General features: G+C 36.2%; 1 protein-coding gene across 1 annotated transcript in view; it reads left to right on the top strand.

Moving 5' to 3' along the window:
* Window positions 1-26,674, top strand: part of Ascc3 (activating signal cointegrator 1 complex subunit 3) — a 282,919-nt gene that overhangs the window by 49,334 nt on the left and 206,911 nt on the right. The window contains 6 exon segments of the mRNA XM_051164237.1: window positions 7,513-7,547; window positions 7,549-7,713; window positions 8,189-8,333; window positions 25,849-25,890; window positions 25,893-25,916; window positions 25,919-26,010. Coding sequence (XP_051020194.1) covers window positions 7,513-7,547; window positions 7,549-7,713; window positions 8,189-8,333; window positions 25,849-25,890; window positions 25,893-25,916; window positions 25,919-26,010 — 503 coding nt within the window.

The raw sequence follows: 26,674 nt of genomic DNA, 5'->3' as shown, positions 1-26,674 counted from the left end.
TTTCTGAAAGTAGATCAGATTATCATTAATAGTGTCATGGGTGGTCTCTCTTTCATGGCATGGCTCTCAAGCTGGGCCAACAAATGGTTATTTATTCTGTCAATTACTGTTCCATCTTTACCTATACTCATCTTGTTTGCAGGAGACATTTAGGATCTAATGTTTTACGGCTGGGTTGTTGTCCGAGTCCCTCCACTGGACGATGACTGATTCAGACTGCATATCCCCAATTGCTAGGAGTCTTGGCTAGGGTCACCCTCACAGATTCCTGGGAGTTTCCATTGTCCTAGGTTTTTAGCTCACCTAACCCCTGTCCCCAAATTTCAGATCTCTTTCCTGTACTCTCTCCCCTTCCCAAACTCTTCCTCATCTAGTACCCTCCCTTGACCTCCCTTGGTGTGTTCATATTTGTATCTAATTGGTAATAATTTTTGAATTAAGAAAAATACTAATTAACCTCAGGATTGGTAACTGGTCCATAGGCCACTTTTTCTGGTGCTTTAGTTTATTCTTTAACTTTCAGTTGCACAAATGTAAATTTCTTTCTTTTCTTTCTAAGATCTATTTACTTTTATTTTACATGTACGGATAGATGTTTGTGTGTGTAGATGCTTATTTACCACATGTGTGCAGTGCCCATGAAGGCAGGGAGGGTGACAAATCCATTGGAACTATAGTTATAGGTAATTGTTAGCTGCCATGAGGGTGCTGGGGATTGAACCTAGGTCCTCTGGAAGAGCCACCAGTGCCGCCCTTAACTACTGAGCCATCACCCCATCCTCCAACCTATGCTTCTTATTGAAGGTTCTATAACATTTCCTTTCCAGGGTGCTTCACATTATAGATTCAGGTTGCTTTTTTGGTGGATGTTATATATGTGCTTCATATCTTTTTAAGGCACCCCCTTCATTTAATTAAACTGCTTTTGCTAGTAGCAAGCATAAAAATGTTTCAATAAAAATATATTGAGTAAACTATGTTCCTGACACAATAGGCTACCCAGTAATACAAGGAGCAATAAAATAAAATCACTGGATTCAATCCAGTGGGCCAGATAGACATAAAGAAATTATCTCAGTATTTATGGTTAGAGGTTTTAATGATAATATATATGTAATATATATTGAACATCTGGGTGCTGAAAAAGTAGGTCTTCCTTAAATCTTTTGAAATATGGTGGATTGTAAAGAAATAAATGGTAATTACTTAGGGAACTAAAGGACATCAGAGATCACCCTTGAGCTTGAGCTTGAATGATAATGTAGAGCTTCCAAGGGTTGGGAAAGGCTTTTTATGCATTGAAAAGGTATGAAGAAATGGTGAGGGATATCCCCTGAAAGTCTTCACTTACCAGGAGATTGGGATAGATGCAGGGACCTCGTACTGGGACTCTAGGTGAGAGAAGTATGGGAGAATGGGGAAATAGAAGGACCCAGAAGGTCCTAGAAACCTACAAGAAGAACATCATGATGGACGGATCTGGACCCTGGGGGTTCTGCTCAAACTACTGCACCAACCAAAGACAATACATGCAGTAAATGTTGAACTACTACTCTGACCTAGTCAAGGGACAGGACATTCTCCACAGTTGTGTGGAGAGTGGGGGCTGACTCTGACATGAACTCTGGTGCCCCTTATTTGACCACTTCCCCTTGGTGGGGAGGCCTGGTGGCACTCAGAAAGAATAGGAAGGCTACCAGGATGAGACTTGATAGGCTGTGACCGTATGATGGGGGAGGAGGTCCCCTTCTGTCACAGACATATGAGAGGGAAATAGGTTAAAGGAGGGAGGGAGGAATGGGAGGAGACAAGCAGGAGGCTAACAATTGAGATGTAATCTGAATAAAGTGGAAAAAAAAATGGTGAGAAAGTGAGACCTAACAGATTCAGGGTTTTGTACTCTGTACTATATTTTGTCTTGAAAAATATCTTCAAGCATTGATATTTAGTACTTTGCTGGATTAGGTTGAAGTATGAATTCTCTGCATAGCCATTTTGTGCTCAGTCTATGAAGATGAACTCCCTTTTCTCAGCAGGGTTCACACTCCACTGGATCCAGTAACCCCAGATTTTGTAAGGAATGTCACATAGCCCTCAAGGAAGATTACAGGCCCAACCCTTTCCTGATAAGGAACTTGTTCAAGCACAGGGAATTCCTAGAGGTCCTCCACACTATGCTGAGGAGATCCTAGCCTATAGCAAATGATCTTTAATCATACCTAGAAACCGTCACACATAGAATAATTACATACTGTTTTTCCTTCTTGTGATAGGGCCTATGTTACTGCATGTAAGTGAAGTACTCTATCACTGTATGTAGATTAAGTATCTTGGCACCCTTAGCCATAGTGAATCAGATACTTTCACCCTCAGAACCCCTCCCTACTGCCCAAGGTTTATAAATAAAGGTTGGCTGGCTTGCTCAGGCTCTCTGTCATGCTCACAGTTCCTCCACTATGATAGTCTGAAACTCCATTTATTGAGATGGACTCCTGGCAGTGTTGGCAGAACTGCCTTTGCAGTTTCTGGCACCTGCTCCATTGCTAACTACTGGCTCTGTGCTGAACACCACTCCCAACCTCCCCTCACCCCCTTGAAGCACTGCTGGGCCTGGTTCTCACTGGACCTGCCAGCAGGTTTTGAACATATGCCTGATTCCTCTGCTGTGCTTAACTCAGCAGCTCAAACAAGGAGCTGTGACACTTTTGGTATCATCACAAGCTTGTGGGGCTCCCGAGTCTCCTGCCTTCTGATACCAGAACTCTCATTCTAAAAGGCCTATTTTGTAACACTCCATGGAAACCTCATTTTCCACCTCCCCCGGAGAGGCTGGGAATTTGGCCTAGCACCCCTGCCTCAGGCCTCATCCTGAGTGCTCTGTACTTCCCCTGAGCAAGAAACAAGACCTTGGTACCTTTGACCTTGTCCATTTGAAAGCAAGGAGCTCCTGGACCAGCCCACAGGATGTGGAACTAGGACCAACTCACAGGTGGTGGGACCCAGGCCAAACAACAATCTTGAAGGGTCATATCTACTGTAAATAATATATAGATAAAACATTGTTTAAAAACTTTGAAAGATTTTCCTTTCTTTGGAGGTGGTATTTGTTTCTGCGTGTGCTAGGATATACGTGAAATATGTATGCCTGCATGTGCATGTGCTTATGTATATGGCAGTGTGTATGCCTTTGTGTGCATGTAGAGGCACTGCATTTTATTTTATTTATACTGGGGCCATTTACTGGCCTGGAGCTCACCCAGTAGACTGAACAGCAAGCCACATGGATATGCCTGTTTCTGCCTCCTCATACGGTGGTTGCAAGTTTATGTTACCATTACCTTATGTTAAGAATTAACTCCAGTTGTAATGATTCTGAGGCATTTGTTTTACTGACTGAAATATCACCACAAACCAACGTTGAAAGTTTTTGAGCTAGAATGTGAGATAATTAGATTTGTAATCCAGTCATAGCATACTGCTCATGGACATTAATCTAAGGAGACTATTTCAATTTCCCAGTATTTGGTGACACTGTCTGTGTCTGTGTATACGTCTCTGTGTGTGTCATCTATTTTTCTTGGTAAAAGGAATTTTAAAATCTTTTGTTTGTTTTAAAATTAACTTCTTATTTTGTTACTTTAACTAGAAAATTCATTACTCTGTATACAAATACTTTATATGTTTTGGCTCTCTCATAAATTCTTAACAGTCTCTTAAAATCATAGGTGTTTTATTTGATATCAGTTTTTAAAAATGTTTTGTTAAATTTTGAGATAATTACATCATTTCAGCTTCCCTTTCCTTCCACTAGATACTGTCCTACATATTTCCATCCTTTGCTCTTTCTCAAATCCCTGCCTCTTTTCCTTTTGTTGTTTTACACACACACACACACACACACACACACACACACAGAGAGAGAGAGAGAGAGAGACAGACAGACAGACAGACATACACACACACACACCACGACAGTTTTCCAGTTTGCTCGTGCCCAGTTCATATATGCCATATAATTTATTTTTGTAGGATGCTCATGATGCTTTCCACCATCTGTCTAGCATCTTCAGCATCTATAGTGATTCTGCTTTTCTCATTCTTGAAATAACTCATTTTTTTCTTCATCAGTTTGCTCAGGCACAGTTCATTATTTATTTCCATAGAGGGAACATAGTGTTTTTTGTCATTCTTCTATCTGTAATGATGCTTCCTTTTTCCTTGATGATGACATCGGATCTCTCTGCCTTTCAATCAGCCTTTTCCAATTACAAATTTTTATAGCATCTGTTGTTGTGTTTTGATTTTCTAGATTTCTTTGGGCAACAAGATAAAATAGTCTTTTATTTGATATCAATGTTGGTTTCAAATACAGAAATTTTCTCTTAAAATATCACCTTTTAAAAGTCCACTGTTTCTGACATTGAATTTTCCTTTCCTGTACTTAAGAATTCTTACTAATATGCATTTGATTTCTCCACTAATCTGTTATTTATGAATTGCCATTTAGTTTTCAAATCCTGTTTGAATAGTTTATATTCAGAATTCTTGGGATTAATGTTAGTTGACTCCAACCCCAGACAGCCTTTCTTACTATCTGGCACACCACTTAGAACATGAGTCTTTATTCCTATGCAGAGACTGACTCTGACTTCAGTAGGTTTCTCCCTTGCTGAATACTATGCAGCTCTGAGTTCAGGTTTCCAGGTTCCAACAGATAGACCCATACTACTTGCTCTGGGTCTTTGTAAAAATCCACTATACTGCTGCTCAGGGAAAGTGCTGAGAAGAGCTGGTGCTCCTACATGTCTTCTCCTTCTGTCAGTGCTACTGCCACAAACTTTCTGTATGCTCTCCTCTCTCTTTCATTTAGTTTTGATCTTTGGTTTTTTTTTAAACATTTATTTCTATTATCTCCAAGTAGATATGGATATAGATAGATAGATAGATAGATAGATAGATAGATAGATAGATAGATAGATAGATATCCATATTGTGTGTGTGTGTGTGTGTGTGTCCTTGTCCATCTTTTGGGGTTCAAGTGACATAACATGGTGAGCCAACTGACATGAGTACTCAGCAGAACTCTAGTACTCTACAAGAGCAATGTATGCTCTTAACTGCTGATTCTTTCCAGCCCCAGTTTTGTGCCTTAAATTGTTATTGAACGTACAGTACAGCCTTTTTATTTCTCTTTCCTGAGCTGTGGTTCCTGTACTATTATTGGTGCTATCCCTCTCTGGGAGCAGAGTACTTTGAACCAAGAATCAAGCCACACTTCTGGGATTGACTCTGAATGAACTTCTGAAACTGTGTAAAGTTCCCTTTTTGACTTGTTATTAAAACTAGCATCTTTATCCTGTGGCTGAGATGTGTTTCTTGGATGCAGAAGAATGTTGGATCTTGTTTATACATCCATTCAGTTAGTCTGTTGTCTTTTTATTGGAGAATTTAGTCCATTGGTGTTGAGAGATATTAATGACCAGTGATTGTTAAGACCCTTAATTTTGATGTTGGTTACCATATGGAGATTATGTGGTTGTGTTCTTGCGATGGTGTAGTTATCTATTTCCTGTGTAGTGTTGGTTGTAGCTTGTCCCTTTGGGGTGGAGTTTTCCTTCTATTAATTTCTATAAAGTCAGGTTTGTGGATAGGTATTGTTTGAATTTGTTTTTGTCATGGAATATCTTGTTTTCTCCATCAATGGTTACTGAAAAATTTGCTGGATATAGTAGCCTGGCCTGGCATCTGTGGTCTCTTAGGGTTTGTAGGATCTCTGTCCAGGCCCTTTTGGCTTTTATGATCTCTGCTGAGAAGTCGGGTGTAATTCTGATAGGTTTGCCATTATATGTTATTAAAAACAAGGAATTTCCGAAATTTGTGGACAAATGGATTGAACTAGAAATGATCATAATGAGTTAACCCAGAAGCAGAAAGACTCAAATGGTATAACTCACTTATTTCTGGACTATAGCCCAAGGGACATGTCCCATGAAAGTCTTCATTTACCAGGAAAGTGGGATAGAGGTGAGTGCGTGCTATTGGGACTCTAGGTGAGAGACGTATGGGAGATTAGGGAAATAGAAGGATCTAGAGGGTCCTAGAAACCTACAAGAAGAACACTGATAGGCAGATCTGGGCCCAGGGGTTCTGCTCAAACTATGGCACCAGCCAAGGACGGTATGTGCAGTAAGTATCACACCCTTACCCAGATCCAGCCAATGGACAGGACACTCTCCACATTTAAGTGGAAAGTGGGGACTGACTTTCACATGAACTCTGGTGCCCCATATTTGACCACGTCCCCTGGATAGGGAGGCCTGGTGGCACTCAGAGGAAGGATAGCAGGCTACCAAGAAGAAAGTTGATACCCTAGGATCATATACAGGGAGAGGAGGTCCCCCTCAGTCACAGTCAGAGGGGAGGGGAATAGGGTGAAAGTGAGAGGGAGGAATAGGAGGATACAAGGGATGGGCTAACAATTGAGATGTAATATGAATATTATCAAAAAAAAAAAAAAGTAAAAAAATATAAATTAAAATGTAAAAGAAATCTAGCATGTTCCACCTCTTTTGTTCTTGCCATCCAACTCTTTCCAGTTTATTGCCTGGAACTTCTAGCAGACTGTGCCTGTGTCCTCTGTCACCTTTAACTAAAGAGATGTAATCATGGTACAATATGGAATGATTTTGAGTATTAAAGAAGAATATTAAATAACATTAAAGTCCTTATAACTTTTACACGCTGTAGTATAAACTATGTGAGATATGATCTCTCTTTTCAAACAATTTGTTGCCTTCTAAGGTTTGTTCTTAAATCATAAAACTATTAAAAACCATTCTGAATAATTGAATAGGAATTCCTATTTACTTCTATCTCCAGGTGGCTTCCTGTTTTGTTTTGTTTTCTAAGGTTTCTTGAAGAGGAGCTTCACTGTACACTCACTGTCCTTGTACTTAAGGTTCTCCCACTTCACCCTCTGTAGTGCTAGGCTTACATGTATATGCCCGACCTGGTTTAACTTCAGTTTAGACTCTCATGATATGAGTGGCAAATGATTTGAAACTTTGAAAGATTTATTTTTATTTTATATTTACATATTTGCGTTGTTTGTGCTTGGGGAAAGATAAGTATATATTTAAGTTTGGAATCATATTTTCATATTCAGTGTGTGGTAATTTTCCAATTATAACTGAGCTATAGTTGTGATACTTTCTTGACTGTGTATACATACAGGATGAACTGACAAACTGAAGAAAATCTTTTGAGGGCAGTGTTATACATGTTATCCCTGCAGTTGTTATCCCAGCACCTGTGAGGCAGAGGCAAATGATTGTGAGGATAAAATGAGCTTTGGTTACATAGTATAACGTTCTTACAACCATCCATTCTCTCTCATAGTCTCCTGGTAAAAAAGTCTTATGATTTTAATCATAGAGATTTAATGTTTATATTCAGAACTTGAGGAGTCATTTACATTTCATTTACATTGAGTCATGTACCTCTCTTATTTAGATGGACAGTTGGTTTTTAAAGGAATGAAGAGACTCAAACAGAATCCAGTCTATAGTATTTGAGACAGCCTACAATACCAACGAGAATATGCTGATCTGTGCCCCTACTGGAGCTGGGAAGACCAATATTGCGATGCTTACAGTCTTACATGAAATCCGCCAACACTTTCAACAAGGTGTTATTAAAAAGAATGAGTTTAAGGTAGGAGATTACAAATCAGACTATTTTTTATAGACTGTTTAACTTATAAGTTAAAATAAGCTTTCCATACTATAAAACTTGGGAATTCTTGAATATTTATTATAGTAGAAGTCATATAAAGAATGCTGCTTGATTGACTTAATCGCTATAAAGGTAGTCCCTATTTCTGTTTTGAAAATCCCATTACTCTTTGGGAAAGCATGAAGATATGTTAGATTTGAAGCAGAACCTACTTTCTGAGTAATGAGTCAGTGTAAACAAATTCTACTGTCTCTTATTTAAGGACAGTATTTACTTAAGTAACCACACGCTGTTCCAGCAGAGATAGCCACTTCCCATAGATCATCATTAACCTTTTTCACAGGAAGCAACTAGAATCATATTTCACAATAAGTTGTGATTTGTATTGGCTACTGTGAAATAAATGGTGTTTGTAGTTTTTGCTCATTCATCAAGCCAGTGTTGTTTGGTACAGATTGTGTATGTTGCTCCGATGAAAGCCTTGGCAGCTGAAATGACAAATTACTTCAGCAAACGTCTAGAGCCATTGGGCATCGTTGTGAAAGAACTGACTGGAGATATGCAGTTGTCAAAAAGTGAAATTTTGAGAACTCAGGTATGTTGCTCATCCACATCATTTTATGATGTTTATTTTTAAGGTTATAAAAATGTTATACAACTGAACTTTAAGAAATAATGTGCACATAATACAAACATAAATAGTAAACTTATTTCTGATCATGTCTGCTCTTATAACAATTTTAATGTAGTCCTTTAATAACATTCTTTTGTAATTCTTACCATATTTTGAATGTTATTTCCATTCATAGAGTTAATGTCTCTTGGCAGTTTTTCCATTAGGAAATGAGAGTATGGCTAAGATTGTAGTTGAATGTTAAGAGGAATCACTACAGAGATCTTGAGTAATCACACTAGACTTTTAGCCTATTTGTTAAGGATAGCTTTTATCTTTTCAAAAGACATTTTATCTTTTCAAATGAGAATTTATTAATGAACCTACTGTATGTAGGTACATATTATGTAAAATGAATACTAAAGGTCTTCAATATTTAGTTTCTACTTTAAAGATTGTGTATTATGATATAGTAGGAAAAATATATTTGAGGCTATAGCAAGGTTAATATTGATAGTTACAATACATAAGGAGGGAAGGTTAATACTGTTTTTAAAAAAGAAAATAGTGATGATCAGAAATTATTGGAACATTTTAGAAATTTAAAGGATATTAAAGGAGACAAGTTTTAACATTATATGGATATTGAATTAAATATAATTAGAAAGTAAGTTTTCTAGAGTTTTCTGTCATGAAAAAACTACCACAAAATTGTTGGTGTTGTAGAAGAACAGAATATTAATTCCCTAGAAAGGTGTTGTTTGAGAATTGATTTCTTCTGGAGCTATAAGAGAATATGTTGCCTGTATCTCCTAGCTTCTCATGGCTGCTAGTAGTTGGCCTTTCTGGCTAGAACACATACATACTGTAGTCTCTACTTTTATCTTTGTATGACTTACTTCCTTTATGATTTTTTTCTTTTCTTTTTTTCTTTTTCTTTTTTTTTTTTTTTTTTTTGCTCTACTGTAATCAGGATGGTTTTTTTCTTAATCATCTCACCTATTAGAGTCCGTTTTTTAAATCAAGTTGCACTTATAGATTAAATATTTACGCATTCCCTTCCTCCCAGATTCATAATTTAAAGCCCTAGACCACAATGTAATGCTATTTCGAAGTGGATCTTTCAGGAGTTGATTAGGTTAAGGTTAGGTCAGAAAGGTAAGACTGTCGTGACGAAATTAATGCCTTTAGATGAAGAAATTACCTAGATCACTTTTTTTCTTTTTTCACCCATCAGAGAAGGCCACAAGTACATACAGTGAGAAGTCCACTATTTAGCAAGTCTGAAAATTAGGATTTAGTTGAGTTGTTGGCACCTTGATCTTGACTGTTCTCCAACTGTGAAAAATAAACATATGTTGTTAAACTATCACTTTATGGTCTGATGTATTCTGGCATCCCTAGCTATGACTACAGCTCACTGAAGTGCTGGCAGACCCTGCAACCTATTTCTGTGGATATCCAAGTTTTTTGAATACATTATGAAGATGGAAAATTAAATTTCAGCTAAATACAGTTTGGAGTTAATAAAAGTCCAGTTTTTTCTAATCTGTACTTGTGTGATTTGTATTGATAGTTGTGTGGCTGGGTTGGTGTCCCAGTCCTTCCGATGGAAATCTGCCTGGTTGTAGGGGATGGCCACATTTAAGCTCTGCATGCTTGGTTACTAGGGTTACTGTTGTAGATTCCTGTCAGTTTCTATTGCAATAATTTTCTCACTCATGACTGATAGGCCTCTCAGTATTATGTCCCTCCTCCCTTTCCTCATATGATCCCTCCTGTTCTTCTCCCACACCTGCCCCATCCCACCTCAATATGTATTCTATTTCCTCTTGCCAGGGAAGCTCATGCATCTTCCCTTGAGTCCTCCTTGTATTTAGCTTCTCTGGGTCTGTAGACTGTGGCATGGTTATCCTTTATTTAACAGCTCATATCCATTTGTAAGTAAGTACATATCCTGTTTGTCTTTCTGGGTCTTGGTTACCTTACTCAGAATGATTTTTTTCCTAGTACCATCCATTTGCCTATAGATGTCATGGTTCTTGTTTGTTTGTTTGTTTGTTTGTTTTAATTAGCTGTGCAATACTCCAGCTGCTATGAATATAACTGAGGTACTGTCCTTGTAGTAGGATGGACTGTCCTTTGGGTATATGCCAGAAGTTGTATAGCTGGATCTTGAGATATATCTGTTCCCAGTTTTCTGAGACACTGCCATACTGATTTTCAGTGTAAGCTATACAAGCTTGCATCATCTCCATCAGCAATGTTCCCCTTGCTTTAACATCCTGACAAGCAAGAGCTATTACATGTGTTTTTGTGCTTAGCCATTCCGACAGGTGTGAGATAGAATCTCAGCGTAGTTTTGATTTTTATTTCCCTGATTGGTAAGGATGTGAAATTTTCTTTAAGTGGACATTTTGAGATTCTTCTGTTGGAAATTCTTGTTTATATCTGTATCCCATTTTTAGTTGTGTTGTGTGGTGTTGATATCAAATTTCTTAATTCCTTATATATTTATGAAATTAGCCCTCTGTCAGATGTGGAATTGCTAAAACCATTTCCCATTCTGTAGACTACTGTTTTGTGCTATTGACTATTTGCTTTACAGATGCTATTTTTGTTTTATGAGGTCCATTTTATTAGTTGGCCAGCCTTAGTGCCTGTTCTATTGGTGTTCTGTTTAGGAAGTTGATCCCTACGCTGATGTGTTCAAAGCAATCCACACTTTCTCTTCTATCACGTTCAGTGTGTCAGATTTTGTGTTGAGGTCTTTGATCCCCTGCACTTGAGTTTTGTGCAGGGTGATAGATAAAATCTATTTCCATTCTTCTACATGCAAATATCCAGTTAGACCAAGAATATATTTTGAAAAATTTTTTTTTATTTCTTTGTATCTTTTTGGCATATATATTATTTTATTATATATATTATAATGGGTTTGGATGATTATTCAGGTAGAAAACTGTCTCTGTCATCTTCTCATTTGGAAAGCTACTAACCTGCACTCCCGGCATATTCAGGTAGTCAAGTTTATTCCTTCTCAAGTCTCTGATGGAGTTGAAGAACAGGTAGCGTAGGTTTACAAGGAAGCTTAGTTGTTTAGGGGTTAAGATGCTTTTAGGTCTAGATAGATGTTTTAAGTTTATGACAAGATGTGATGTAGATTGATCTACATTCAGAATTTTAGATACACCAAGATAGGAAAGATGCTTTCTTCTAGGCTGTCAAATACAAATAGCCAAAACACTAAGACTGTAACATTTATATAATTCCTGATTGTATCACGGTTCTTCTTTCTCTAGGTAGTTTATTATATATAAATGTAATAATATAAATGTATATGTAAAAAATGTTTAATAAAGAATTGTAAAATAAAATTTAAAAATTTTAAAAAATGTTCTCTACAAAATTGGAAAACCTAAGGAAATGGACAATTATCTTGATAGATTACTGCTTAGCAAAGTTCAATCAAAATCAGGTAAACAGTTTAAATAGACCTACAACCAACAAGGAAATAGAAGCAGTCATTAAAAGTCTCCAAACTAAAAGAAGCCCAGGCTAAGTTGTTTTAGTGCAAAATTCTACCATACTTTCAAATAATAGCTACTGCCAATATTCAAACTATTTTACAAAATATAAATAGAAGACGCATTGCCGAATGTATCTTATGAGGCCATAGTCACCCTGATACCCAAACCACACAAAAACTCAGCAAAGAAAAAGAATTAAGAAAATTAAAGAAAAAGAAAATTAAAGAAAATTAAATTAAAGAAATTAAAATTAAAAATTAAAGAAAATTAAAGAAAAAGAATTGTCATGAACATTGATACAAAAATACTTAATAAACTGAATCCAAGAACACATCAAAAAGATCATCCACCATGATCAAATAGGCTTCAACCAGAGATGCAGGGATGTTTCAGCATATAAAAAAATGCCAGTGTAATCTACCATACAAAGAAACTGAAAGTCAGAAACCACATGATCATCTCATTAGATGCTGAAAAAGCTTTTTTGGCAAAATTCAGGCAGTCCTTCATGTTAAAAGTCTTGGAAGATCAGGGATACAAGGGACATATCTAAACATAGTATAGGCAATTTACAGCAAGCCAGTGGCCAACATAAATTAAATGGAGAGAAACTCAAAATAATTTCTTTAAAATCAGAAACAAGACAAGGCTGCCCACTCTTTCTATTCTAGTCAATATAATACTTCAAGTTGTAGGTAGGGCAATAAGACAACTAAAAGAGGATTAAGTCAAAGGTATCACCATTTGCAGGTGTAATGATAGTATACATAATGGTATCCAAAAATTCTTCAAGGCAACTTTATACCAGATAAACACCACCAGCAAAGTGGCTGTGTACAAGATTAACTCAAAAAAATCTTCACACCTCCTATATACAAATGATAAATGGGCTGAGAAAGAAATCAGGGATTCTTTGATATTTTAAACATGGTTTTGTATTCCCTGTAGGAACATCTTGCTTTCTTATTTTCAAGTTTAGGATACTCCTTATCTACTTGATAGTGACTTTTTTTCAGTACTTTATAAAATTTTCTCATAGTATTTTATATAATATACAATAAGACAGTTCCTCTTAGAGCCCTCCTTGTAGTATTCCAGAGAACGTGGTATATTGTGCTGTATGCGCTCATCATTTGATTCTAGGAACTTTTAAATTTTATCCCTGATTTCTGTGTTGTCTGCAAGTATTTGTGTATATTTCTGAGATTGTTTTGTTATTTGTTTCTCGTTTTATTTTGTTGTTATCCGATAGTCCTCAGAAAGGGGAACCCCAGCCACCCGGCCACCCAAGCCCATCAAGTCGCTTCAGCACTGAGCATGTCCTCTTCTTCCCTTTTGTCATTCTTCGCAGCATTTTCATTAGGTCTCTTCTCAATTGAGTCCATACTCTTCCTGCCCCTGATAAGCATTTCTTTTTGTTTGTACTGGATTTCAGTTTCTGGTCCCTATTTATATTTTGCTACCTATTACTTCCCAGATTGCTCAGTAGTCAGGGACTCCACACAGATTCTTGTGGGTAGCCATGCCAAATTCTGCCGTGTTAGAAATCCAGTGCTTAGGCTGCATGCTGTGACCTCGAGTTGCTAACCTTTGCCGGAGGAGGTCTTGTGTTCTAGGCTATCCTTGGACTATTTACCTTTGAAAGAAGTAGGGAAGTACCTACTGGGAACCACCCAGAGGATCAATGAAGTTCTTACAGGGAGCTACTCAGAGAAATGGGAAGTTCTTACAGGAGCTACTCAGACCATTGTGTTCTTGTCTGGGGGCTAGGGAGAGTGGGATTAGAATAGATCCTATTGACCTTCCTATATATATCTTTACTTGTCCACATTAAAGAGAGTCTTGATCAGAAATTTCCGGACTTGACTCATATCTCTCACGTCTCTGTACCCTACTTGCAATCCCCACTCCCTCTTTCAGGTGAACCCTGGTTCGATTTGTCCCGTGCAGCCTAAGCACGGGATTTCTAACATGGCAGAATTTGGCATGGCTCCCTACAGATACTCAGACCCTCAGTTTTAGTGTCAGTACTTAGAGATTGAGGAACGGGTGCTCTTCCTCTCTGTATGTTTGACTTGCTGTCTTAGAGACTAATGTGTGAGGCTGCTTCCTCAGCCTTTTGCAGTAGAGGGTTGTCCCATTGGTGCTGACGTGCTTAGTGTTGCTCCTGTCTTGGGAATGAGTACCACATCCACTCACATTCTGAGCTTCTGCAGTCTAGGTTTAAAAGGAGAGAAAAAGTTCATTCCATGTCTTTTCTGGTGTCCTGGTGTTTGCAGCATTCTTCCTTATTTCTAGTTTTCCTTGTCTGCTGGGTTATGTTCTATGTACCTTGCTCAGTGCTTTTGTTACAATAGGCAAGAGAAATATTAAGTGTCCTCTTCATCTTGTTCAGACGTAGACTTAGATTTTAAAACATTAACTGGTTTTTGTTTTGAATTTTGTTTGTTTGGTTTTTTTATTGTGTTTTCCTTGAAATCCTAATTTTATCCTAAGTTCACAAACTCTGTTTCTGTATTTTCTTGTAATAGACTTAATGCTCTCTTTCTTATAATTAAGTCTTAAATCGCAAACAGTATTTATTAATTTGGTGAGTCAAGAATGTGTACTACTCTCATAATGCTCTACTTTTCTTAAAGCCTTGCTTCTTAGAAGTATTGCTGAGCTTTGACACACTTTACATTTATAATTTTGTATTCTACCTGATGCTCCACTTTTTAAATATATAGTCCATGCTTGTTTTGTGTGTGTGTGTGTGTGTGTGTGTGTGTGTGTGTGTGTGTGTGTGTGTGTGTGTGTGTGTGTGTTGCTGGGGACTGAGCTCATTGCCTTCCATATTCTATGTAAGGGCTCTTATCACTGAGTTTCCTCAGCCCATATTTTTATATTTTTTTTTATAATGAGAGGGGTAGTATATATGTTTAATTTGCTTTGTTATTTAAGTTGCAGATTGATTTTTTTTTCTAATAATTTTGTTGACTGTATTTATATCTGTTTGTGGGTATATAAATGTGGGTCTGGAGGACATTTTGAGGCCAAAAAAAAAACAAACAACAAACCCTCATGTGATCCTTTGAAATCTGTGGTTCAGGAGGCTGTAAGCCTTCAACTTGGATCTAAACTCTGATCTTTTGTCATACTCTTAGCCTGCTCTGCATATCCAGCCCTTAGATTGATTATGCTAATATGAATGGGTAATGATTGAGCTGTGGTGTCCATGTTTAATACATTGTTTGAGCATCTCAAGTACATAATCTTTTATTCTAGGTATAAGAGTACTTGTAAATACTAACACAGGAGGAGTAAAGCATTAGCTTTACTTGCAGGAAACAGAAAAGGGTTGCTATTATTGGGAAATACCAGTTGTCAAACAAAGCTATAGATATTGAAATAGCATTCTAACTTTTCTCATTAAATCGTTTATCATTACATCCCTATTGCAGATCCCTCCTTCCTCTCCTCCCAGATGCACTCTCCTACCTTCTTCCCCTTCCCAACCTCCCCTTCTCAGAACACACCTGCCCCAAACCCACCCCATCTCATGAGGACTAAGGGTATTCTCTTCCTCTGAGGACAAACCATGCAGCCCAGATAGGGGAAAGTGTTGCCTCTGGTTCCTTAACAATTAAATTTTATAATGAATTTATTAAACAACGGTATCTTTCTTACAACCTAACTATCCTAAACAGGAGGGAAAAGAGATAAAGGAGAATAAGAATGAAACCTTCTATGAATCAGTTCCGAGGGTTGAATCCCTTGGCATAATCCTCCGGAAACCTCGCAGATCCTTTGCCCTCCAGAAGAAAGCAGCATTGCTCCTGGCCCGAACGTACAGCCTTCTTCCTCATCCTCACTCAGCTTGCCTGTCTCCTCTCCAACCCCCTATCATGTCTCCGCCACTTTCTACCCCCAAGCCACCCCAGCCCCTGTCTTTAATCCCAGGCCCAAAATGCGTCCTCTCAGTCTTATTACAGATGTTTTTCTCAGTGGGGTCAAGCCACCCAAGACTGCTTTCACCTTGGGCCCAGTCTAAGGCAAGGTCACATTCCTTCCTCAGGAAAGTGATTCAAAAGCAGACAATCTTTAGAGACAACCTTCTTTTTGTTTACCTTTCCATTCAGATGAATAATTCAAAGAAGTTTACCATATTTTGCATGAAAAAATATTGCTGCCTCCTTTGTAGAATTTGGATTTTTTTTTCAGATTAAGTTTTAATTTTGATGTTCTATGATATGAATGTAAAGTATAATTTTTATATAACTTTTAAGAAACTAATATTGACAGTTTCTCACATTTAATACATGCTGGTTACACTCACCATACCTTCTTTTATTTCCCACTCCTATCTTTTTCCTTTACAGATGCCTTTCCTATTACGTGCATGTGCTTGGGTGCGTGCATGTGTGCATCTGTTGTCTGTGATCTCCTTAGTTAACAGTGACAGCCATATGACTTTGGATTTGGAACTATCCTTTAGAGCCTAGGCAATACTCAACTGAAGACAATTACTACCCCCACCTCTGAATCGATAAGTAGCCAGTTCAGCAATGAATGTTGGGGCTCTATTTACCCTACAGATTAAGAAATTAAACTTTGGGTTGCCTTATATATTCAACTTCTGATGAGGATCTCATGGAGGAAGCTTTAACAGTCAATGCTTTTATAGTGCAGAATCAATCACATAGCAGAGAATACTCTGTTGAGAATACCTTATAGACTCTAGGACTGATTTTCTTTTCTTTCTTTCATTGTTTTATTTCTTTTTTTTTTTCATTGTTTTATTTCTAACATAATATGTTTATTAATTATTTTGGAATTTCACCCAGTGCCCCATGATCATACTTTTTGCCATTCTTCCCAGGTCCACCATGTACAGTTTGTGTTGTCCATATAGCATTGGAGCATGGGCAAACCCCCAGTGGCCAATACCTTTTCCTTATAAAATCCAAACTAAGCAAAACTAACTGAGGTCCCATGAGAGCTATCTGTCTCTTCAAAGAGAATGTCCTAGTGACTAAGTGACTTTGCTCTAGGCTCCATTTATTAAAGTTTTCATTCCCTGACAAATTTACCACAGTGAGTAAGGTTAGCTTCAAGCACATGAAGTTTTGGGTGACCAGTCCTTAGTACCTGAAAATAGATAATGCTTCTGTTTCTCTAGGTATCTCTAAATCTAGCATGTCAACTCCTGAAATTAGCTATTATACACATTTGCTGGAAAGGTTGGCTTTTTGCCTATTGTATTTTGTAGCACCTCTATTGGACATTAATTTTATACTTTGACTCTGTTTCTGGATTCCATTTTGTTCCATTGATTTTTTTTTTCTGTTTACACCAGTATGTAGAGTATTAATAACTATACAGTGTCCTGAAATTATTATGTATCAATCGTCTATCTTTTTTTGCAGTTATTTTGGTTATTTATTCTCATTTTAAAATATACTGCCTCATTTTCCGTATACTTCTGGTTGATTTTTCTTTTATAAAATGGATCCATTTATTATAAGGTTTTCCATAGAATTATATCTATCTGTTAGGCCTACGATGTATATTCGTGTGATAAAAATATAATAGTAATTGATATGACCATGATATAATCAACTAGCAATTAACTTGTATAACTTACTTAGCCTAAACAGCCTGCAATAGTACTTTCAAAGTATTGGAAGTAAACCTTGTATTATAATTGAGTTATATGGGTACAATACTGCATATTAAAGTAGAAATATATATAATGTGTGTGAAGAATAATCTTAAATTTGAATTCTATACCAATGTGTCTAAAATTAAACTTATTTTGCATTCTATATTCAAAATTCTACACCAGTGAGTTAAAAATAACCTTGTGAGTAACAATTAAGGCAGTCAATTGAGGAGTACATTCATTAATCTACTTCTTGTCTTACCATGCCTATATATTTCTGTATTCCCTGTTCTTTCTTTTCAACCCCTGTCTCCAAACCTAAGAATGAAAGATAAAAGAATGGAGAGACATCTCTGAGTCTAACCTTTTCTCTCTAAATAAGATCAATAATAACTTATAATCAACTCCTAATGAAAATAAACATCTATTGCCCACGAAAGCAACCAAAAACCTACCCAATTCCCCTCCCCTTAAGAGAAATGGGGCATCATTCTCTTAAGGTATGGTTTTACATAATAAATATATTTCAAAAGAGGAGTTATACGGGTGTAATTTGAGAAAATTTTAACCTGTTTATTTGCCTGTTATTTTATTCTTTTGCTACATTTAATATTTCTGCTAATATTGATTCATTGGCAACTCAAACTTAAGAAAATGAAAGGGGATTGAAAATGTTTGAAATTTAGAGAATTGCAATGTTTTAGTAGTACCACCACTTCTTGAGCATCTAATCCCTTTTAATGCTTATAATTTTTATTGATTGTCAGTTCAACACATTTTTTAATTACTGAAAAATTAATTTCACAAATTCAAATTACATATTTAATGATATATTGTTAGAAATACCTGGGGACTTAGCTTTCTATTGTTCTTAATGCTAGGATAGATTTGTCTTAAAAATAGATAAGTCCTACTTTTGGTCAGAAGCATTTGTAAAGTGGTGGAAGGCGTAATCTTCAGCGATTTATTGTGCTGAAGTCCTAGCTATCATCTTATTAGTTGCTTTTAGTAAAATTAAAATTCTGTGTGTATTTATTGCTGCATTTTTATAAACTTTTTTGTCAAAAATTGAATTGATTTTACCTGTTCACAGATTTTGAATTTTGAAGTATTTAGGAGGGCACTTAAATACCAGTTTCAAGGAACTTCCATAGGTCTTTGGCTTAATATGGAGATAATGCAAGTGGCTACATTATAAACTGTAAGCTATATAAATGTTAATACCAGATATTGAAATAATGGACTCTTATTTCTCATTAGACAAGAACAATTAATATCAGCATTATGATGTTAATGATAATTATCTGAAAATTTAAAAAATGACCAAATTAATCAACTATTATATTCCATGTATCAGAGCTCTTTGGGCCTTTATGGATATGGCAGCCTACAGGAGATTTGCTGTTTGTTCTGTTTGTGAATTTCTTAAGGGAAAAGAAGAGCCAAGCAAACAATGAATTTGCCATACAGGGTTGTAAAACTGAAATATTACTAGGGAATCACAGTGTAAGAAAAACCTCTAAACATTTAAGCTTGGGATCTGAAGACTATAGAGGGAAATACCTGTAAGTTCTTTACCATGTATTAATTTTTCTTTTTAAACTGTGTCAAGAAAGTTTAAAGCCAGATTTTAAACTTTGCTTTTAAGATAAGGGCTCCCCTGTTTTGGGTAGGCCTGATGGCCAGTGAGCTTTTGGGATCCAGCTGTCTACTTCCTGTTGCTACATCACAGGCACACAGCCATTCCTGTCTTTTTGTGGGGGTGTTGGGTTTGGTCTTGGGTCCTCTTGCTTTCAGAGCAAGCTCTCTACCCACATAGCTATCTCCCTATTTCAACAGCAAAACAATGCAGCTTCAAAAACAGTAACAAATATCAGTGTGTTTTTATTACTTTTACGTTTGTTAGATTTTAATAAACTGAACCAAGAAAAAAAATGAAGAAATATGAATTACTCTTGCTCTTTGCCACAGCCAGGCATGGTGAGTGGGTAGACCCTGGGAGTGAGGCAGAAGCACTGGTAGCTACTTGAGCTGTGTGCACTCATAGATGACCACTACATCCCAGAACAGTGAACAGTGAAAGAACTTGATCATTTCTTTCTGCTTTTTTTCCTTAGTCAACAGCCTGTCAGGAAGCGCTCAATTCATCTTGAATAACAATAATTAAATTGTACACATTTCCTGCATTGTTCACTTTCTAAGTAATCAAATAATAAAAATAATTCTTCAAAAGTTGAAGAAATGCTATTTCTTTCATTGTAGTCAATTTTAGCAAAGGAAGCATGAACATTACACATAGCATGCATGATTCAGGATATATCTAAGACAAGAAGAAAAATCAAATAATGCAATTATAAATATGCTAACCAACCTGTTAACATTATCTCTGAAGTTATCATGAATTGAGCATATGTTACTAAGGAAATTTTATCTAAAAATACGTAAGTTCTTTTTCAGATATGAAAGTGTCAGAATATTTTTGTGGTTTACATGTACTAGATTTGCACTGCATAGCAAATAATGTACTGTGATAATACTTCTGTACTTGAAAGCTTTACAGTTTGGTTTAGTTATTTTCCTTTTAATTGAAAGCTATCATGCTTGACATAAATGTAATGAGTTACATGAATTGACGTAGAACATTACTTGTATGAGTTGTTCTTATGCACATGAATCAGTGGGAGAATTTGGAACATTAGAATTATAGAAAAGGAAGTAGTTGGAAATAACTGATTTGGTGAAGTGTCTCCAGGGCAGGCATAATCTGCAAGCTGTCAGATTCCATTACATGGGTTGTTGCCATCAATAAAAACTGACACTGTGTATCAGAGGTTGGCATAACTGTAATTATTTGTATTTTTATTGACATAACCATGTGGCATTTCAGATTTAATCTTTAAAGCATTCATAAAATGTTTAAGCTTATTGTTTGACTAGATCTGGGATTATGTATTTAAAAAGAAAACCTCTTAAATCCAGTTGTTGCCTGGTCTATCTTTATAGTTAGTCTATAATTTGCAATAATTTCTGCAGCCTGGCTTTTCTACCATAGAGGAAAAACTGAACTAGAGTTCTGGAATATTTCTTTTTACTGTGGTTAACATCTTCAACATTTTCAAAAGCGCCTTTGAAAATATATTTGATAGTCATTAGTGTTTTTAATGATATAAAAAATAGTATAGTAGTAATATAATCTTAGATTTTAATAAATAGAATATATATTTATCATTCTGATTTTAAAGGTGTCTTAATGGAAATTTTAAGTTTTAAATATTAGAGATAAGACAGTATACTTTATATTTTGTTAGATTCTTTTGATTAAAATTTTAGCCTATTTCATCATATAGAGACATTTGCCTTGAAGCAACAAACTACTCCATTAGTCAAAATAGTTTTGTAAAGATTTAAAGTCAGCGTGTCATTGTGACTTATGTAGTGTCTTTACATGGACCTTTGGCCAAATTGCTTAATCATAGAGCAGAGTACTGTAAGCCATTCAGACACCTCTGTCTTAGAGATATATAATGTCAATAGGAAAATTAACATAGATAAATATAACAAATTCATGGAATATTATTAAAGTTAGAAGAATTAGGGTACTATTGTTAGCTATCTACCTCAGTTAAAGAGAATTAGGATACTATCTAGCACACATTTGGCTTGTCATATTTAGAAATATATTCAAGGAATGTTTTCTGCATGAGTGTGCAGTATACACCCCACCCCCCCAAAAAAAAACACACAAAACTTTCCTTCCTTCTTTTTTTCTCTTAGTCTTTCTCTATTCCTTTTTCTCAATTTTCCCCCAGCACACCAGTTTTTCTATTAAAAAATACTGACTCTTTGGATTTTGGATATGGTATTTCTCTGTAGCTCATGATATCCTAGAGCCTCTGACCCCCTGCCTCAGCATTCTTGAGTGTTGTAATTACAGTTGGCAAGCTACTTTTCCTCTTTTAAATAGTAGGCTTTAAGATTGATTAGCATTCTATAGTTGGATTATCTGATTTTTCTTGTCTTAGATACCCTGAATAATTTTGTCAGAATCCCACGTCTTACTGAAAACCATGCATGCTGTGTGTAGCATTCCTGCTTCCATCCCTTGTCTTTGAATGCCATGATTTTTCAGATGCATACACCCACTAACCTAGCACATTGTCTTCCATAAACCCTGGCTTGTGCCCTATAACTGCATACTTGAAGAGTGTCCTCAGCTGTGAATGCTTCCCTGTGTCAGGACCCAGAGGCAATTGCTGAGTTTAGCAGAGGGTGGAAAAAGAATGTGAAGCCAGTTTGTTTCTAAATAGCTCAGTATTGCATAACTTGTAGGCTGATCCCCCAAGCCCCTCAACCTCCACCCCCCCCCCCCGCACACCACCTTTCTTTTCTTTTTATGAATAATGAGTTGGAGTCCAGAGTGTAAATGAAGGAAACATACCATACCCCCACTTCCCACTTCTATTTGCAAAAGATTGAGAAAGCTGCAATGTCTCTGGGTTTGTTAATTAAGGGGACTTTTGGGCTGCAGTTAGGAGGGTTGCTATTTCCCTTGAACAAGTACATTCCTTTGTTTCATAAGTCCATAACAACCCAGAGTTATAGTCATCAGCAAGAGAAAAAATGTGAACTAATGTGGAATTTTATACCAGCATGCATTAGAAATCTGAAATGATTTAAAAAAAAACCCTTTTGGAAATAATAACTGGTATAACATTAAGGAAATTCAGGATTTTAAGTGTCTCGTTGAAAGATTTGCTGCAAGTGCACTCAACCTCCTATCTGTTCTTGGCCATCCATGTTTGACGGGAAGATTGCTAAGTTACAAAGAAGTTTATCTAAATTTGTAAGTTTTCAAAAGTACTCTAAAAAAATACAGGCAACAAAATAAAGGACATAGATTGAAATCTGAAATTTCGGATTTTGTTCCTGTCCCCTAGGAACATTGTGCTATGTATGGTATCCGTTTACACACACCATGGAACAAGAGATAACATATGAGGAAAGCAAATGCCCCCCCTTTTTAAATGCCCCTTCTTGTTCCTTATATTTTATTTTCTTTTAAAGTCATGGATCAATATTAATATTGTAAGACCTGGGGCTAGGTCCTACTTCCTGGAGCCCAATGAGACACAAGAGTCCAGTCCAGTGCAAACAGCAAGGGATGCTTTATTGATCCATCGTGATGTGGTCTACCAAGCTCTATTGAGCTGGAGACCCCGAATAAGCAAGGCTTGGGTCTTTTGTACTCTTATAGAAGCAGAATTGGCAGTTAAGCAGATTTGTTGGACCATTGGTGAGTCTTAAGAATGCCCTTTAAAATGATTGGTTACTAGTTATTTTATCCCTGAGAGGGCAAGAGCTCAGCTCGGAACATCATGTGCTGTCAGGTGTTCGGGACAGGTATGAGGGTATCATTTTTCTCAGAAAGTATAGAACAGCCCTGAGGCCATCTCAGAATGTATCGAGTGGCCAGGGTTGAAAAACAATTTTTCTATCTTCGATATTTGTGTGCACAGATTGCTGTTATTAAAATTAAGTTGTCAAAAATTGTAAAGAAACATTTTGATGAATTTTCACAAAGTAAATAAACCAACATAACTACCACCAACATGGAGATGCAGATTATTACTTGTTCCATTTAGTCCTATTACCCTATTCCTCTACCTGTTCTTTCTCCCATGTGGTAACATGATTCCTCACTTTTAGCATTTTTACTTTTATTTTCCTTTTTCTCTTTCCTTCTTTCTTTTTAAAGAAATTTCTCTGTGTAACCTTGGCTGTCCTGGACTCAGATTCGCCTGCCTCTGCCTCCCCAAGTGCTGGGATTGCGTGCATGCACCACCACACCCATATTGTATTTTATGTTTTTAATTAAGTGTAATTATCTATAAACTCATATACTTTCACTTAACAAAGTTAAGAAGCTTTTCTCATGTTTGTGCATATTGTTCTGTAGATCACATATTTCATTAGGTAGTATTTTAAAATATAAACATTTTACTAGTTTTATCCTCGTTGTTGAAGAGCACTTGACTTGTTTGGCTTTGGAGTAGTTTAAATTATCCAACTATGAAAAAATTTTAGTACATCTGTGGGTATGACTATTAGGAATGGAACTTTGAAGTATGCTTGTAGGTGTAGAACTCATTCAGGAGCATTTTAAAAATTGAATAAATTAATATTGTAGTCTAATGGTAACATCTCAACAATGCTGTTTTCTCAATGGGCAGGATAACATTGGAATAGTTTCAAACAACAATTATTATACTACTCAGGGGCAAAGTACATATACCTGTAAAAATGTAAGTTGATAACAAATGTGTTTTTGACAGTCAAGAACAGATGGAAATGTCTTACATGAGTTCTATCTAGGTCATTAAGCAAATGTGACACTTTATTTTTAAGCCCTAGTTCAGGGAAATGAAGTGGCAAAATATTGATACAAATGAAGGCATGTAATGTATTAAATTAACTACAGAAAGATAATGCTAGCAGATGATTTCAGATATGGTGGCATAATGTTCTTTTGTCTAAATTTTGATTTTACAATTTGAGTGGTATCACATTATCTATGAAAGAGTTAACTATAATGTACTGGGGTCAGGCATTGGGGATGCTGGAGAGAAAGCTCAGATGTTAAGAGCACCTTCTGCTTTTGCAGAGGACCCAGGTTTGGTTCCCAGCACTCACATAGTGGCTTACAACCACCCATAAGCTTCCAGGAAATCTTAATACCCTCTTATGGCTTCGATGGGGACCAAGCATGCATGTGATGCACACACATACAAGAAGAAAAAAATCCTTATAAAATAAAGTACCTAAGTCTTTAAAATTAAAGAAAAAAATGCTTATAGAGTACTCCAAGTTCATTGTGAGCTCATGCTAAGTTTGGGATTCATTATGTTTATTAGTATAATTTTTAGGTTTCATAGCACAGATAATAAGATAGCTTCTTTGTATTTTGATATGGAGAATTGCTGCTTATAAAAAATGTAGGTATGTTTTTCAAGGACCTGTAGTAAAAAAAAGTGGTGGTAGTAAGTTATTGCACATTTATAATATACTTTGGATTTTGAATCTGTCATTCAAGTTCAGTTAAACTTGTTAAAGTATGGTGACAAATTTTAAAATACAGTGAATATTTCTTAGAATGTTAGATCTTTGTTCATTGCATATTTGCTTATTCTAGTAGAATGATTCTAGCAGCAAAGCTGTTTTGTAAAACTTTGGTGAGAGACAGTATTCCGATTTTCACTGGTATTTTGGTGGTAGTAGAATTTGTAGCACTGCTTACTTTATATTTCATTGCGTAATCTGTTTCATTTTTGTCTGCTAATTGATAAATTTTAAAAGAAAACTAAAAATTTGCAATTACTACAGGTCATTTCAAAAGGATAGCAGTGCCATCTGTAATGGTACATCAGGCTATATTGATGAGTTTGTATTCGGCATTTTTTAAAGATCATATTCATTATTTGCAGTCTAAAGTGACATCAGAACAGACACGGAATTATTTTAAGATTGTGAGAATAGATGACTCCTACAAAGGAAAGCACAGTTGAATGACTTAGTTATCAGTTTCTGTAATTTTATCTATTGGGAAGATAATTTTGGTTTGGATATGTTATCTCATTTATTCTTTGAATTATTTAGATGCAGGTGTATTTTCTAATGGAGCATTATTACAATTGAAGGTGTTATTTTTTTCTGTCCCAATATGCTTTTAAAAGAGCCAAATAATCTATTATAATGCTAGATGGTCTACTTCTATGAAGCTCACATGAATACTTTGACCTATGTCCTGATCTCCCACTGTTTTGGGTGTGTGTCAACTATGTTTTACAAATGTATTGATGTTTAATCCATTGTATCTGTAGTAGATATTAAAGGACAAATTTTTAAATTTCATATCAATATTAGCATCTTCCATATTTGAAGATCCTCAACATGAATGGCATACTAGAGTAAAGCTTTATTTTTAAATTTTGTTTTTTCTTAAAATTCTTCCCCCTCCTGCTCTTTACAGACAAGCATTATTATTGATACATGCTGCTCTAAAAGCATTGTTCACATTGTGAATTGTATGTAATTTTTATGAATTGACTATAATTTGCCAGTACACTCAGCTTTAAATAGTTGTTCAAGATAATACTCTGAAAAAATATTTTCTTGAGTTGACTCTTATCCTTACCGAACAAGATGCCATCCTGGGATATTTTAAACACTTTGATCTGTATGGAAGTATCCAAAAGTATTTTTTGATTGATAAAGTTGAATCTGTGCGACTTTTTCTCCATTTAGTTATTTGTTATTTTCTTGTCTTTTAGATGCTTGTACCACACCAGAAAAATGGGATGTCGTAACAAGAAAGGTGTTGGGGATGTTGCTCTTTCCCAATTGTAAAACTCCTGATTCTCGATGAGGTTCACTTGCTGCATGAAGACAGGGGCCCAGTACTAGAAAGTATAGTTGCGAGGACCTTAAGACAGGTAAGAGACAATTATAAACTCAGATGGTTCACTGGTCTCTATTTCACTCTTTTCCGCAACAGCTTCCTCCTACTTACAAGGCTGCACTCACTGTTCACTAAAAGGAAATGGCTTCCTTCATGTTTGAATGTCTTTCCCCGTCCCTAAGAGATACTCAGCCTCTTCTGTCACCATTAATATCATAGTTACTCTTAGACCTTTTCTCTCAAACCCCTTGCCCTTCCCTTGGACACCATTCTTTTTGCTCATTAACTTAGTCATTCATTTCTTTCTCTCTCTTTCTTTCTTTCTTTCTTCTTTCTTTCTTTCTTCTTTCTTTTTTCTTTCTTTCTTTCTTTCTTTCTTTCTTCTTGTATCCTGTGTCTTATCTTTTCCTGTTCAGGGGGTACTATCTGTTAGCTTAAAAATTGTATTTAACTTCACTAAAAATATTCCTTCAAATCCTTAACACAGTTTTATTTATTTTTATTAATTTATTTAGATTATATCCCAATGTTATCACCTCCTTGCATCCTCCTGTTCCTCCCTCCCTTCCCCTTTTGCCCTATTCCCCTCCTATAGGTCTGTGACAGAAAGGAACCTCCTTTCCCACCATATGGTCCCAGGCTATCAAGTATCATCCTGGTGGCCTGCTTATCCTTTCTCTGAGTTGCTACCAGGCTTT

This window comes from Acomys russatus, chromosome 21 (genome assembly GCF_903995435.1).
Source record: "Acomys russatus chromosome 21, mAcoRus1.1, whole genome shotgun sequence".
Classification (NCBI taxonomy): domain Eukaryota; kingdom Metazoa; phylum Chordata; class Mammalia; order Rodentia; family Muridae; genus Acomys; species Acomys russatus.
The sequence above is the reverse complement of the archived record's forward strand: the minus strand, read 5'-3'. Positions and strand labels throughout refer to the sequence as shown.